Here is a 16,818-nt window from a genome sequence, read left to right on the forward strand (position 1 = left end):
TATCCTGACATACCGTACAAGCTTGATTTTCGCTTACAGGTGTTACTTTACTTTCGTTTTTTGAGGCAAACCGGATGTCAGTCGGATTTTGCAACACCCACACATCGGTGTTTACACCACTTTATCCTTACGGGGCAGGGGGAAAACATTACTGGAACTGTGGTACAGACTTGGATACGTGGACATGTTTTCTCGAGCATGTTCATCCACACAACAAAAGGCACATGCATGCGTGGTTTCTAAAAGCATGTCAGCATGACGGGAGTGCAGCAATAGTAATGATCGACACAAACCAGCGGTTATTTTCTCGATCAGGGACTTCATTCGATTTCTTTTACCCACTTCCCGCTTTCGATGATCGACCTGATGGAATGTCCACGCGGTTTGCATTGTAATGGACAATTGTGGTTGTGATCAGTGTGGCTCAGCGACAGACTTTGAGGCGGTCAATGGACAATATACGAAGGATATACTTTTATAAATCCATATATTTTGAAGTCTGTCAGATAATAAAAGACAAAGCGCCTCTCAAGTAATTCGCCTTTTGATTACAGAAATCAGTTTTGAGATATAATGATTATATTTAGATAGGTGTTTGTAAACTGGCATTTATATACAGTTAAGAAAATGAGTTCCAAGAAAGCTATCATCGCCTACTGTGCTCTCAGCATGGGCTTTACTATGCTAAGTAGTTCCTTTAATTTCTACTATGTCAAAGTATTTCTAAACCTGTACAACATTGAGGAGTCCTGGTTCCACACAGCACAGGTTCTGTACATGGTGTGGAATGCAGTCAACGATCCACTGTTTGCCGTCTGCCAAGACAACACCAACTTTCTCCTGACCAGAACCAGGAGAGAAGGAATCTTGTACACAGCCCCACTCTTTGCTTTGTCCTTCCTCGTGCCTTGGATTCCCATGGGAAAGAGCCCTTGGGCAGTGGGTATGCACCTGGTGGTTGCCCTGTTTCTGTACGATACCATGTTCACCTTCATTGGCCTGCTGAGTTGCTGTTTGTTCACCGAGCTGTCTGCGGATCCACACAACAGGCTGAAACTGACCAGGTACTCCACAATCGCCTCACTGATTGGGAGTCAGAGCATCTTAGTTCTTGAGTTTGCCTCTGACAGTCTTCAGAATTTCCGTGCCTTTCAGTCAGCTGCTGTGATATTAGCATTCTGCTCATGTTTGTTGATGATATACACGGGAACTCATGCTCACACACAGTATGAGAAAACAGAATCAGATAAATGTGCTGGATCATCAGATAAAGAAATTTCTGATTCGAGTTCTGATTCATTCTTTAGAAAGATGTTTCAGCTCTTTAAGGAGAAAAATTTTGTTGTTTTTGTCATAACCAATTTTTTCCAAGAATTTCATCGTGCTTTTTGGGGTGGGTTTCTTGCCATTTTATGTGAATATTTAGTGTCAACAGACCAAGTGCCACTTCATGTCCGAAGTTTTTTCTATGGGTTGACTGGAACAGCTGGAGGGGTAAGTGATGTGTGTTTTAAACCAATCAGAGATTGTTACAAGTATACTTTGTAGTATTTGTGATGTGAAAATTCTGTTATGAAGCTTAGCAAATGTGTAATCCATTATTAAATTGTCAAAAAATAATCAAGCCATATTATACTCTGGTATGATTTGAACTGCATGTTAATGGCAGAGGGGATTCAAATGGGAAAACAGGGGGGTTGAGGAGAGAGAGAGAAACATGAGCTCAGAAGAAAACCGCATCTTTCTTTTTCAACCTGTCCATTAGGTCCCCCCTTGCCTAGCTTGATAATGACATGATACGAGCCATCCAGCAGAGAGCTGCAGGATTTGTTACCATGCACTACACTTAAAGGATTTTGGACATGATTGAGAAACTGCCTTCATCACCAAAGTAGCAAGACTGGCCATGCTTCACCAAATCATCAAGACCAGGCAGCTGTGAGCAAAAATAACATGGTCCCTGCTCCATCTCAGCATTGAAGTCACTGCCATCAGCTGTTCCAAAGCCGATGCGCACCAAGTATTGGCATCATTCATTTCTCCTGTCCGCCTTCAGGAACTGGAACAAGCTGAATGACACTGCTGTAGCCAACGGACTCTTTGTTACTTCAAGTCAAGAGTTTCGCGCATCTAGCCCTACGAAAACTGCAGATAATAGAGTAGGTAGGCATAGACATCTTTCCTCCCCTCTCTTTACATATAAATGTTGTTGTTTTTTTGGTGTTTTTTTTAATGATTTTTTTTTTCATGCTTGCTTCTGTGCTTGGGCATACCAGGATCAGGTGGTTGGTGCAAAAAGTGGAGGCCATGTGATAAAATCCTCATAGAGTACTTTCCCATTAATCTTTTGGTTCTCACTGTAGGTCTTTCTCTTTCCTGTCAGTGGCTTATTATGCAACCCTATGATATAGCTGAGTAATCATCTAGATAATTGTGGCCATGAAATGCATGCAGATGAAAGTAATATCTCAGCTTCAAGAAAACACTTTTTTTCTTTTCTCCTGATGTTACATTAAAACTGTTGTCTGGCCTTAGTTAATGCCAGGTGTAATGTATACTATGTATGTGTCATATTTATTCTGTTAGTTATAGCTTAAATTATCCAGATACAACCAACAGGTCTTATATTTAGCATTTATACAGATCAGTAGAGTATAACCATAAATGCTTTTATCTTTATGTATAGATTGTATATATATATATCATTATATGTGTGTTGTGTGAGTGTGTGTGAGGACAAATGTATGCACACGTGTTCACATGTTTTTTATACTGTAAATGTAATAGTTGTTGCCTTCCAACTTCACTTGGTTCGTTTGCAGATTCTGGTGATCCTTGGCACTCCTCTTGTTGGTCACCTTGGATACTTCCACACAATTCGCTACAACTTTGTGTGGAAAATTGTGGGTGGTCTGACCATGTACCTTCTGATTGGACCTGGCAACTCTTGGATCATCATGCTCTACATGCTCATTGACAGGTAAAGGGACAGAGAGAGAAGAAGAGGAGGGGAGTCGTTTATTAAATGTTCATGGGTGCAACTCTTCCGTCTAAGACGGTTTTCAGTTTTTGGGATTTTGTCATAAGCGGAACGTCCGTTTTCTGGGGGGGAAAAAAAGAAGAAGAAAAAAATGCACCCACCTGTTCGTGTCAGCTAATCGATGGCCAGTGAGACATGATTGTAGTCAGTCCAAGCAAGCAACATACTGAATGACTGTGCCAACCTTCATCCCTCCCCAACCTTCCTCCACCTCCACCTCACCCTTCCACTCCCACTGGCAGGGGTGTCAAAATCACTGCAGTGCTATCCCAGTCCCCTCACCACCTTGCCTCCCTGCCTGTACTATGATCTCTGTCTGTCTGTCTGTCTCTCTCTCTCTCTCTCTCTCTCTCTCTCTCTCTTCCCAAGTCTGTCTTTCTTCCCATCTCTCTCTCTCTCTCTCTGTGTTTTTTGTGTACTGTCCAAACCTCGGAGACAAACGACTGAAAAAAAGGCACATTATGCCCCCCCCCCCCACTCCCCTGTCACATGTACTTTAAGCTAATGACAAAGTGCCAAAGCATCGTAAATCTCTTATTAGTTTATGTTGTTTCAAGTATGATTTTTCCTTTCTGTTCCATTTTTGCACCATTTGGTTTTGATTAGTACCTACTGTGTCACTAGAGCTTTTCAGCTAATAGAATAGAATAGAATATGTCTTTATTACCAGTTGTACCGGGGTCACAAGGAATGACATTAAGCATTTCAGTGTTCAGTGTCTCCTCTCACCTCTCACACCCCCTCATTTCAGTTCGAAGGTCGTGTGTGCTGATAAAAAAAAAAAAAAAAAAGGAAACCGCCATTCTGTACAATTATATTCATAACTGAAATCAAGTCAACACAAACATGACCTCTTTACTCAATTTTCTTCCTTTCTTTATCCCCTCACTAGACTACACCCCTCACTCCTCTTGCTTCCCTCCACCAGACACCACCTCCCACATGCATACTTGTTTCTTCCCTCTCCCCCTCCCACCCCCTCCCTTACATGGACAAAACAGGAATGGCAGAAAGGATGGGGGCAGAGTGGGGGGTCAAAGTCCAGTTATGATGAAGGAACCACTATGCCTGTCTGGCAAAATGCCAGTTGGTCGTGAAACTCAATCCTCAAGCCCTGTAGACTTGTGTGTGTATGTGTGCTCAGGTTTGGAGCATTTGTTTCAGAAGCCATGTTAGTACAAAATCCATCCTGGTTAGTGAATTGCCTCTGAGTTGCCCTACTGGGCAAGTGAAAAACAGTGTATGTTGACCCCAGCTAGTAGCTAATAATCTTACTTGGATCTGTCAGTTCTGACACTCTTTCACTGTGCAAATGTTGGCTTTTCTTTTCAAATCTACATGTTGCTGTTTACAGTGGAGGTTAAAAAAAAGACCATACTCTTGAGTCGGCCCAGGATAATCAGCTGGGCTCAACTGAAATCAGTGGTACGAATTGTAATACTAATAGTGATAATGTTAATGTGAAATCTGTAATAGATAGCTAATACAGGCGTATATGAGGGTTGAATCACAGCCTTAGACATGTTTGCTTGGTACATCATTTTGTGGAAGAGTACACCAATTTTTGACAAGAATACACCAAATTCAAATATAAGGTAAACAGGACTGGAAATGTGGATGAGTGTTGAACTGAAAGGACTTTGGACCTAACTCAATTGCGTTTTACATGAAACAGTTCCTCACAAGCACCTATTTGATCTTCATTCATTGCTAAGGTGAAATATTTTCCACCATTTGTATATTTGATCTTCATTCATAGTAAAGATGAGTTATTTTCCACCATTTAAGGTCTTTAGATAGTGTCTGTTCATGGTTTTATCACTTTGTCTACCTGTCTGTAGACATAACATATATTGATATAACCAATTCAGTGATTTTTCGATGAAACGTTCTGTTTTTTTATTGCATGAGAGCCTTCCAAATGCCTTTTAAATGTTACATTTTGTTCTGCTTCAATGGGGGCGTTGCCCCCCCACCCCCCAACAGGGTGCCGGCACTGTCCCTGAGCCCCTACCTTTCAGTTATGGGTTTTTCTGGCAGTTGCACCCATGAATGTTAATCTAAAATTTTATACAGTTGTCAGTGCTTCATGGAGGAACAACAACAAACCCCAGAACAAAGAATTATGCATGTAACTTGTAAGAGTGTAGTGTTATTAGCAAATCAGGATGACAGTCATGTTCTGTTTGAACTTTAACTTGCATTATAAACCATTACTTTTAGCAAGCTTATATGCTATTCATGATATAATAGATATATTTTGTATTCATGATGACTTTACATTTATACCCTAGTTCCGATTAGAATTCTCTTCTTTTTTTTTTTTTATTGATATTAATAATGATTAGTTCTTCCACATTTTATGTGCCGTATCAGCCCTCCTCCAAATCCTAATGAAATCGTTGATTTGGAATTTGTCATAAATTCTTTTGTATGACATAATAACTTTCTCTAGTTCCCTATGTCCTCTAAGTGTGAATCAGAAAATCTGTTCTGCCACAGAATGATTATTCTTCTGTTATGATTTAAGAATAGAAAGCTGGCAACAAGACAGAGCACTAAAATTTGAACCCACTCAGGGACTACCACAGCCTTTTCTTCATGGCTAAATGTCAGTTACCCTTAACTGTGGGTGCTTGCATTTTGTGACAGCCTGTCATATGTTTGAGTGACATATTGATTAATGAGGATGTGTTTCACTTTCAAGTTTCATGGTTTATTTTTATATTGTGGGTGAGTGCTGCTGCTTGCCTTCTCTGTTTTCTTGTCTTGATGTGTGAATGTGTCTGTGTCAGTGCCTGTGATAGGAAGAAAGTGAAGGAGTCATTTGTTGTTTAGGCCTTGTTTTTGTCTTGTAGTCTGCACATGTTTCCAACTTACTCCCTATCTTCTGTTTATAGTTTTAGCAACATGCTTGAAGTCTTCTGTAATTTGTTCTGATCTCTATCTAATATCTCATTTTCTTTGTTTCTGTTTCTATTTATCTCAAGTTTTTGTGGTTTATTTGTGTGTGTGTTCTTTTTTGTTTTTTTGTGAACAGTTACTCAGATCATTTTGTGTGTGTGTGTGTTTGTGTGTGTGTGTGTGTGTGTTCATGCGTGCGCGTGTGTGTGAATTTCCTTGCAGATTTGTAAGTTTACAAAGATTCATTCATTCTCTGTAGTATTACCTCTATCTCTTCTGTTTGTCTGTCTCTTGATTTTGTCATGTTTACTTATTAGGGATGTGTCCATGTTCATGCACATACACACACACACACACACACACACACACACAGAGTCACACACGCACACACACACACACACACACACACACACACTATACATAATTATGTAATGTTTTGGTTTTTTTAATCAATTTTTGTAAATTCTATTGTACAACCACTACATTGAGTGACAGCTTTTTAGGGGATTTTTTAAAATATTTTGATTATTTTCATCCAGTGCTTTTTCTAACAGCCTGTGTGCCATACATGGGGTTTTCACAGGTTTACAAAGATGTGATACTGATAAAATGGAGAAAATCATTAAAAAAAAGAAGCAAGATTAACATTACTATCATTTATTGAATAATCAGTTGTGTAATCACCCTTATGTATTTATATGTGGTTGTGCTTTGTGTGTGTGTGTGTGTGTGTGTGCGTGTGTTTGTAAATGCATGCTTCATACTGCATTTTACATTATAAATTTTGTGGGTTATTTCACCAGGGCATTTGCAAATGCAACGTTCTCATTCTTCAACATGCCGTTATCTGACATTGCTGATGCAGATAAAGCAAAGTACCACCGCAGGTATGCAGATCTGTTTGAATGTATTTTGTTGTGAGAACTTTGAACAGTCGAGTTTGGGTATTGGATCAACATTTTGATAGGGTTGCTCTGTGATTTCTCATGTTTAGAGAGCTCTGTGTTTGGGCTTTGTGATTTCTCTTGTTTGAAGCTGTGATTGGGCTGTTAGGATGGATTATGTGATAATTATTCTGTTGCATTGCATGTGAGAGAGAGAGAGTATATATGTGTCTGTATGGGGGTAGGTTTCCTGCTTGGGAGTTGGGGTTGGGCATAATGACCACCAGTGAAAATTATCTATTGTTTGTACATAGAATAGCAAAACCTGTTCAGTGTGGCCATATTTGTTAAATAGCGAACTTTGTGTCATCAGGTGCTTCAGAAACAAGATTTCTTGCAGTTTTTAAATTGAATGTAGCATTAATAGGATTGAAAAAATACAAAGCAAAATGCGCTGTCAGTATAAATGAGAGGATTGCCAATACTGAGTTATAAGATAAAACTGACAAGTTCGAGCATCTGTGCAAAACACATAATTTTCTTTTCTTTTCTTTCTCTTTTTTAATTTCTTTTTCTCTTATCATTAAAAAAATATTTCTTTGTATGTTTAGATAAAACTTAAGTCAATAGACATTCTTTCTTAGACTTTGTGGTCAGAGAATCTGATATAGATAAAAGACAAAGGATAAGAGATAAAAGGGTGAAAGAAATACAGTAAAAAGTAAGTACACTTAACAATAATTGTCATAAAATAAAATAAAATAATCTTTTTCATTTTTCTTATTAAAGTGAGCATTGTTTTTTTTCATATCTGTTTATGGTTAATGATTTATAATCATAAAACAGAATTAAAAAAAAAAAAAAAAACAAAGAAAAAGTATCATGTGAACACAAGCGAACAGATTCAGCTGCTGCTTGCTAATTTTCAAATGTCAACATTTGTGATAGTAGCTGAATGATTTAACAATAGATTCAATCATCTTTACCTACTTTGTCCCATATTTACAGAGCCATATGTTTTTTTCTTCTTTTCTTTTCTTCTTCTTTTTTGTCTTTTCAAAATCATTTTAAATGTAACATGGTCAATAATGTGTGTCTGTCTTATAATATAGTGTGTGCATATATGCCTGGGTCCAGAAAGAAGTGCTCATGCATTTGCTGTAGTATCTATTGTTAATCATTTTTGAAGAAAGGTACTCAAAGTAATCTGCTGTTTCTTTTCAGCCAGCCCATTTCCTCCACAGTGTTTGGGACCAACGCACTGGTGGTAAAACCTGCCCTGTCTCTGTCCCCAATGCTGGTGGTTGCCATTCTCAACCACTACGGCTACGAGCATCTGAAGGAGCAGGTTTGAAACTCCATTAGTTGTAGGCAATATCACAACTTAGATACCTTTCTGGTGAAAATATTTGTGATTCATGATACCCATTTTTTCTCCTTGAGATGGTCATTTTTCTTTATGTTGCTTCAGATGCACAATTTTCTTTACAACAGTTTTCAGTGATTCTTGGTACATTGGCAAGAGAGGATTTTAAGTTCATTTCACAGTACTTACCTTGTGCAAAACCAGTAGAAATATGAAATTCTACAAATTGAATAATTGATCATATGCTGTCTAAACATTGCTTTAATTACCAAAGAAAAGAAAAGAACCTTCAGCTGTAACTTATAATGTTAATGTTTTTTTGTGTTGTTGTTGTTGTTGTTTTTTTAACCTGATTCATCCTTTTCACTTGTTGACAGAAAGAGTCAGCCTCAGCCACTGAGAAGGCGGCCATGAGTGCTGTGATGTTCCAACTGATCTGCTTCTTCCCTGTGGTGCTGGGGTTCATTCAGCTCATCGTCTGGTCACGGTTCACCATCAGACGCAAAATCACAGAAACCGTTATTATGAAAGAGACTCTATAGGTTTCTTAAGTGTGAATCCAGAAGAGTGTAATGGAAGATCTTCCATTTTCTTTTTTCTTCTTTTTACAGCAGATGTGGTGTAGCGAATATGAATCTGTCCGCAAGCTCTGACACCTTGAAATTGAAACTTGAATTGGAAAGTGAAGGCAATAATGTCATCTTGTGGGCTTTCTCACATCCTTTTAACCCTGTCCCTATTGCAGGAAAATTAGTCTTCATCTTGCCAGTCTGAATTATATTCTGCTTCAAGTCATTTTGATAGGTGTCAGTATCATCAACTCTTTTTTTTTTTTTTTTTTAGCTGAAACTAGGCAACCACACTGCATCATTGACTGGATGGTTGTCTTTGCATCAGTTGTACAGTGCACGTGTGTGTGTATGTGATTTGCCCACTCTATACTGTATAATAAGTGGCTCACCCTTCAGACTTGAATCACGCTCACACCCACATGAAATGAATGTGCACAGCTGTAGTCGATTTTGACAGGCTACCTTCGCTGTGTAAAAGGAAGGGATGGGATGGTGGGGAGGTGGTGTGTGCTTGGGAACAGAACAAAATGAACACACCTGTCACTAAAAAGGAGCTCAGAAAACCAGGGTTTTCTGGAGCTTCCATGCTGTACAAAGGATGTAGCTATACACTGCTCAAAGCTGTTGTCTTGACCACACATTTACATCATTGTGCACCTGCATTCAGTGCAGGCTTTACACATACCCAGTGGATAAAAAAATGTCTGTTGTAAGTTTGTTTCAAAAATGGTCACACATCATGTCATTTTTATTGTTTTTTCCACATAATCTTTTATTCAGACATATTTTTGATTGGGTTTTTCTGTTTTTGGAAGAGGGAGGTGGGTGATTTTTATCTTTATCATAAAAGTATGTTTTGGAATACAGGTGTAGAATCAGCAAAGTGAAGCCAACGCTGCAAATGTTCATAAAAGACCTTAAACAAACCAACACTGCAAATGTTCATAAAAACCTTAAACAAGCATATGAAATATACAAGTATATTTTTAAAATGAATATGCAATATAACAAATTTGTTCAGAAATAGGCACTATATATGTAAGCATCATGCAGGACTAGGTTTTGAAGTGGAATTGATGTGTTGAAGAATACTTTCTTCTGCCTTAAAAAAAAAATAAAAAAAAATTGAATGGTCAGTGTTTAGAATGGTATTCTATTTTCATTTCCCAGTGTATAAAATATATTTGATTCTGCAAACCTTTGGTTGAATAATAATTGTTGGGGAAAAAGTATGTTTTTTATCTACCATATTGGACATAAAATAGTGATATTTGTTAATTAAGTGCCATATTACAAGCTATTTCTTTGTTTATACACAATGGTGCTGGGAAAAAAGAGATGCCATCCATTTGGTCTTTCATTTTTCGTTGCTGCCCTTTTTGCCGGATGTCATAATGGGAAGTAAGTAAGCTTGTGGTCAGTCACTGTGAGGTTTTGTAGCTTGTCACTGTGTTCAACAGACAGGCTGAAGAATGTATGTTGCACAAACTTTTGTTTAATTCAGATTTTGGTTTGTTAGGCTCCAGGCTGGAAGTCTTTTGCTGGAAATTTAAATGAAAAATATTACAAATAGTGGTGGCAGTTAAAAAAAACAAACCATTTTGATATTGAGGTCTTCCATAAAGAAAATGTGTTTTTGTTTTTTTCTCTTGTTTTATTTGTTTTTTAAGCTTTGATCCACAGATAACAAAGAGTGCAAATGGGTGAGAATAATATAATCTATGCATGCACTTGTCTAGCATCTTTATCTGTAACACATGTCTGTCAGATACGAACATAAACACACAAACAAGAAATGTGTGTACTTGTGTATGAGCACATAGTACTATTATACACTTCTGTATCCATGATCGCCAAATACAGTAGATATCGGTTGACAGTTTAGTTAAACTTTTGGTATAGGGTTGAGTTATTTCTTTGTTTATTTTTGGAGGAGAGGAAGGAACTGGAGGGTTTTTTTTATTTTTTATTTTTATTTTTTAATTGTTTTTGATGTTGTTGTTTTTAATGAACATGCACATTCCTTTTCTTAAACTTTTTCACAAGTTTGATGTCAGCAACAATGTCATAACTGGGTTTGCAGGATGTCATGTGGGTTTCATTTAAAATCTATAAATCTTCAGCTTGTGGGATTAGAACATAAAATTGATTTTTCTTTCTACATGCATCTGACACCGTGGATGATATGGTGCACTTCCAAAACAGCCATTTCTTTAATATAAGATTTATATAATACCTGCCACAAGTGTGAAAAATGTTTGAGATGAAGCAAAAATTCACACTTAAGAAACATGAATCTCTGTATTTTTCATCTTTTTTTTTATATTTCAATTGAAAACATAAACAGATAGATATATATCGATATATATATATATATAGAGAGAGAGAGAATATATGTATATATATAGAGAGAGAGAGAGATAAGCAGATAGATAGATCTGTTAAACAGAAAATGTTTTGGATGTGTTCATGCATGGTGAACCACTGTTTTAAAAACAGATGGAAAGCTCATTGGCCAGGAAAGCTGAAGCCAACTCACGGGTGTTCAGTGCTGGCACTTTAGTTGGCCCAGCGAAAGTTCGTGAACCCAGGAAGTAGGACATGGATATATATAAACGCGGCTGACAAACAGGCCGTGCCAGTGGCACTCGCTGTACGCTTGTTCAGCGGTAAATCTGCTTTGTTTCTTTCACACATCATCTCCCCGGATGGATTGGAAATAACGACTGAAGAAGTGGTTTTCTAAAACGAACGCAAAAAAAGCTTTCCATTGACTCCAAACACAATATGTTTTCTTACATAGCGGTTGTTGCAGCAACGGTTGAAACATATATGAAGAATGAGAAGAGAAGGACAAGCAGAAACATGACTGCAAAAATCGTTAAATTTAAATCCCTCTTTGAGAAAACAGGCGCTTATCACAATAACATCGTAAAATCGCACAGAACATTTAGCATGCCTGCATGCAGATCAGCTTACCTTTTGAGTTGTGCGACTTTTCTTGGCAGCACAACAAGTGTTTAAATGAACACACTGTAGCATGGTGAGTGCGAGTAGCAGGGGGATGGAGAACGGGGTGAGTGTCTGTCGGCTTTTGGCACTGCTGTGAAGCGGCGATTAGGTACACACATTGCACTGCTCACTGTCTCATCAGCTGTTAGTGGTATCCTTGCTCTGCTGTTCTTTGTTCATAAAATGGCTTTGGCACAGCACAAAATCGTCCGCTAAACATATGCACTGAAAGTGCAAAGTAAACAGTAAATGTTTGGTGTATAATTCAAACTTTTAATGACTTAGAATTGGGAGCCACTTGTCGAACGCATATCCACCAATACTCCCGTGACAGAAAAAAAAAATCTGAACAAAACATGCACAAACAATAAAAACAAATAAAACAAACAGATGAACAAACAAAACACTATACACAGAACTAATCTCAATATAACAAATTATTTTTTTGTGAACTGAATACGCATGCAAACAACAACAAAAAATTGAACAACACACAACGGCTGGGCACACACACGTGTGTGAACACACACACACACACACACACACACATTGGAAGCACACACAAGCATAAACACTTATGAATCAAGTCACATGCACAGAGGCTCACACGCATGCGCGCATATGCACACACATACACACACACACACACAGGCTCGCACGCACGCACACAATGTTCAAGAGCACTGTTGTTTGCCTGCAGGTTTGTCAGAAAGCAACAGAACACCCTGCAATCGAGGGGACACAGCGGTCAGCTGTTCCTGCATCAGAACATTGATCTGTTGTTCCTCATCCCGAATGCTGCACACACGTTTTTAGTGTATTGACAAACGCATGCGTCTCCTCGCCGACACACCCCTTCATTCCACAAGAAAGACGAAGTTTTTTTAAGGTAAAAAAAAGAAATGATGTTGATAAAATAATAAAATTGTGTAAATCAAATCAAACTGCACTCCAATAATACAAGCAGGAACAGCAATAATTCAGATTTCTGTAATCGCTGCAGGAAATGTGTGGATGCTGTGAAAAAGTGTGGTGGGGGTGCGGGGCCAAGTGAAACAAAGAAGGCAGTGTCCAGGTTTGGCGTGGGGGGCCAGAAATACCACGGCAAATGCGCCGGCCAGTGCAGAGTGCGGTGGGAAAATCTGACATTAAAAAATGTTTGACCCAAGACGCTAGACGCTGCTCGGCCAACTAAAGAGCCAGATTTTGTGCTCGGCTGAGCAGCCGTGAACTGGATGCCATACTGAGACTTGTATCCGGCTGTCTGTGTGTTGTGAATTCGTCAACTAAATATTGGTAGTTTCTGAACTGTAACTGTATCTTTGATGAAATCGTGTTATGCTTGTCCCGTTGACATTCCAAATGTTGTGTCTTGATTGATATCTGCCAATGGTTAATTTACCAAAGTTATTACAGGAAAATAGTGCAGTGACATGTAGGACACACTTGCTGTGGAGGCACACTCAGGAACATCAGCTTAACTAACGACGCAAGCAAGTGAAAGCTTGCCATGAAGCAGTCATTGTAGCCAGCTGAGCACTCGGCTACATATATGAAATTACCGCTTCACGCTATACTGACATGAGTGGCAAAATGGCTGATTGAACACTTCTGCTGGCTTCAGTTAGCAAAGGGACTCAAAGAAGGCATGTGCTATCCACCTATTTTTAGACCAGTGATACTGAACATCCAATCTGTGGGTTTGGATACTCAAACAAACTGTTGTTAAGAATGTTCTGCCTAGTATGTGCAACATAAAAAAAAAAACCCATTAGATTGTACATCTGTATCTTTAACTGGATCAGCAAATTTAATTTTTTACAATAAAATCTCTATCTGTTTTGCATGTGAACTTAATGGTAACCAAATCTATGCCATACACTATCCATTAATTGCAAATTCACACATACTGACATTTCGAGATGAGATTCATTGAGTGTGTTCAGATTTATTTTTGGAAGAGCATATCCCCCACCCTTGAATGTTTTGTGCCAAGCATATACACTGCATTTTGGGAGGGGGGTTTCTGGATATGGGTGCATGTTGGGTCAGTTCAGGTTTTCATAAAACACTGAATGTTGCCATAGATTTCAGGATAATTAAGTGGAAACCCACATTTAATGGTGTGGTTGTCAGAAAAGCAGCCATGCTACAACATGGAAAATTGGGAGAAGCACAAAAAGGGCCTTAGCATGGATTCAGGAAGGAATGTGGCTCAGAGAATATTGGCAAAACCAATATTGCGGTACCCGTATTTAACTTAAGGATTAACTTTATTCATTATATGTCTATTTATCATGGTAGCCTATGATTTTTTATGCACTTTGTATAATTTTGCAGATGTAAAAACGGTATTACATATCAAAGAGTACATTATTGGAAATAATGTACATTGCAGTTGCCACCAAGAAACGCAGGATAAGGAATAATGCTTTTGAAACACTGCGCTGTTAAACTTTTTGAGTATATCAATGCTATCATTATTGATTCAGTTTGCCTGCTGTTGTAGTTCTTTTCTGTTGACTGCTGCCAAGGTTACACTCTTAAGCTCTTGACCAGCATTTTGGGTTTATGTGTAGGTCAGGCTTTTGCTCCCTCACTTTTTTTTTTTTTTTTTTTTGTAAGGGAGTGTGGTTGTAGCATATATTGGTAAGTCCACATGCTTTGACACCTTGAAACTGATGCTGACATTTTCCATACTAATAAATACACATGGAGGGAAATGACTGATGAGACTTATTTGAAAAGGGGACATGTGTGAACCCAGCAGAACAGTGAAAGACTGCCGACAGTATGCAGCATAGAGGGTCATTCAACTTTGTGTGTTTACTCTATCACTGAAATGATTGGTCAGAAATGTGCTGCAAACATACATAGTGAAAAACGGAACTTCCACGCAGGATTTTGACAGTGAAGCTGCTGAACAATGCAGATTCAATTTTAACAAGGATGACATGATACATGGTATTATTATTTGTTTTGGTATGTGCTTAACCTTCGCTGGCAACCGTGGGTCATACACGACCCAGAAGTGTACAAAAATGCAGATATCTCAGCCAGTTCTTAATATTTTTCTACGAAATTTCAGAAATGCTTCCTACACCTAAAAGACCAAATTTCTGCCTAAAAATGAAAAAAATTCATTGATTAGTTAATGAGTAATTAAAGGTGGTGTTTTAACTACACATGGACGCTTGTGTGGGTTGTGTATGACCCATGCTTTTTAAACAGGAAAAAACGTGGTCACCCCTTGAAAGCTCGTGTGGGTCATGCATGACCCATACCTTTTTAACTGTGATTTCAAAAGGTTTCATTTGCAATTAGTGAAGGAAAATAAAGAAGTTTTACTTTCAATAGCCTCACTACCCCACTACTCTCCCACTACCCCCCACCCCCACCCCCTCCCCGCCCCGTCCCTTTCGCCTGTCTTCAGCTATAACCCCCTTCCATCCCTTTCTCTAACAGCATGTACCCGTGTGACTGAATATCTTTGATTGTGCGTGAATAGGATGCTATGAGTCATCTCTCTCTCTCTGTGTCTCGCTGTCTGTCTCTCTCTCTCTGTCTCAGTCTCTCTCTCTCTATCTATCTCTGTGTGCGTAAGTAGGATTTGTATGTATGTGCATGTGATGTTATGCGTTTGTGTGTGTAATCAGTTGTGTGTGCGTGTGTATGTGCGTGTGTGTGAATGCGTGAGCATGTGTTTCTTCTGAGTGTATGTGTTTGTGCGTGTGCGAGCGCATGTGTGTGTAATCAGTTGTTACAATATGTTTTCCTTTTCTATATTTTGTTATAAGCTTTGGAGGAATATACAGGTTTTTGTCTCTTTACAAAGTATGGGTTGTGCACGACCCACACAAGCTTTGGAGGAATATACAGGTTTTTGTCTCTAAAGGGTATGGGTTGTGGACAACCCACATGAGTTTCCGTGTGTAGTCAAAAGGGACAGCGGTATGGGTCGTGAACGACCCACATGAGCTTCCGTGTGTAGTCAAAAGCGACAGCCAGCGAAGGTTAAAAGAAGCTGTGGTTGATTTATTATTTACTTTGGTTGTGTGCTTAAGAAAAGAATATGCATTTTTTGTATATAAATTTTTCATATGGTTGAGAGGTCTTTTTTTTGCTTTCATAGGCTTGATTAAAGTTAAACAGAAATGAGGTGTGTGTGTCTGTGTCTTATCTCTTTTTCTCTCTGCCTTATTTAACATATGTGAAAAGATGTCAAATGAAAGTTCTTAATTCTCACTCTCTCTGTGTCTGTCCCCACATTCCTGTGTGTATGTCATTTCACTGTGTGTGGAACAGTGCTTCCTTTGTAATATATTGTTGCTTTCAGTTGTTTTGGTCTTTCCATGACATATTTTCTACTTTTGTGCAACCTGTATCATATGGATCAGCATGCTGTGGCTATGACAGGGACAATTGATAAATGATGGACTGTACATATATATGTGACAACATGTTTAAACTATTATATAGTTAATTGATTTGCGTGCGTGCATGCGCACGCGCGTGCACACACACACACACACACACACACACACAAGTTTTTTCTAATAGAGTGGAAAGACATACTACTATTACACCATATGAATATCTAATAACATAAATTTGGTAGAGAGACATGCAACCCTGTCTTGAGTGAAGAAACTTTTTTTTTTCAGCTGTCAGTTGAGCTAGAAAAACATAACCCCTATGTGGGAAACATGTCATTGGGGCCTACTGACACCTTTCTGGTGGAGAGATCACCTTTCCAAACTGAGGGGAGGTCATCTCTGTATTTTAGTGTCTGTGTGTCACCTCTTTGTTTCAACAAGGGTTCTGCATATCACTAATCAGTTTATATGCCATCTTCTTGTTTCTGCATATGTTCAAGTGTTTGTGTGTGTGTGTGTGTGTGTGTGCATGTTTATCTGTGTGTTTGTGGGTACATGTGTGTGTCTGAATATGTCTGTGACACACTTCACAAACAGGCACACAAACATGTTCACAGACGCTCACACATACGCCCACAAATCCAGTGTGCAGACACATAAACAA

At 38.6% G+C, this 16,818-nt stretch overlaps 1 protein-coding gene across 1 annotated transcript; it reads left to right on the forward strand.

The window, feature by feature from the left end:
- The first annotated feature begins 15 nt into the window (after window positions 1-15).
- LOC143292747 (transmembrane protein 180-like) lies at window positions 16-15,936 on the forward strand. Its single transcript, XM_076603290.1, has 5 exons — window positions 16-1,494; window positions 2,823-2,980; window positions 6,748-6,831; window positions 8,053-8,176; window positions 8,572-15,936. The coding sequence occupies exons 1-5, from the start codon at window positions 628-630 to the stop codon at window positions 8,734-8,736; spliced, it is 1,398 nt and encodes a 465-aa protein (XP_076459405.1). The 5' UTR covers window positions 16-627; the 3' UTR covers window positions 8,737-15,936.
- The last annotated feature ends 882 nt before the right edge of the window (window positions 15,937-16,818 follow it).

Source organism: Babylonia areolata, chromosome 18 (genome assembly GCF_041734735.1).
Source record: "Babylonia areolata isolate BAREFJ2019XMU chromosome 18, ASM4173473v1, whole genome shotgun sequence".
Classification (NCBI taxonomy): Eukaryota; Metazoa; Mollusca; class Gastropoda; order Neogastropoda; family Buccinidae; genus Babylonia; species Babylonia areolata.

Coding starts and splice junctions, on each gene's coding strand:
- LOC143292747 (XM_076603290.1), top strand. CDS start 628: ATGAGTTCCAAGAAAGCTATCATCGCCTACTGTGCTCTCAGCATGGGC. Junction 1,495..2,822: donor TGACTGGAACAGCTGGAGGG/GTAAGTGATGTG, acceptor GTTCGTTTGCAG/ATTCTGGTGATCCTTGGCAC. Junction 2,981..6,747: donor CTCTACATGCTCATTGACAG/GTAAAGGGACAG, acceptor TTATTTCACCAG/GGCATTTGCAAATGCAACGT.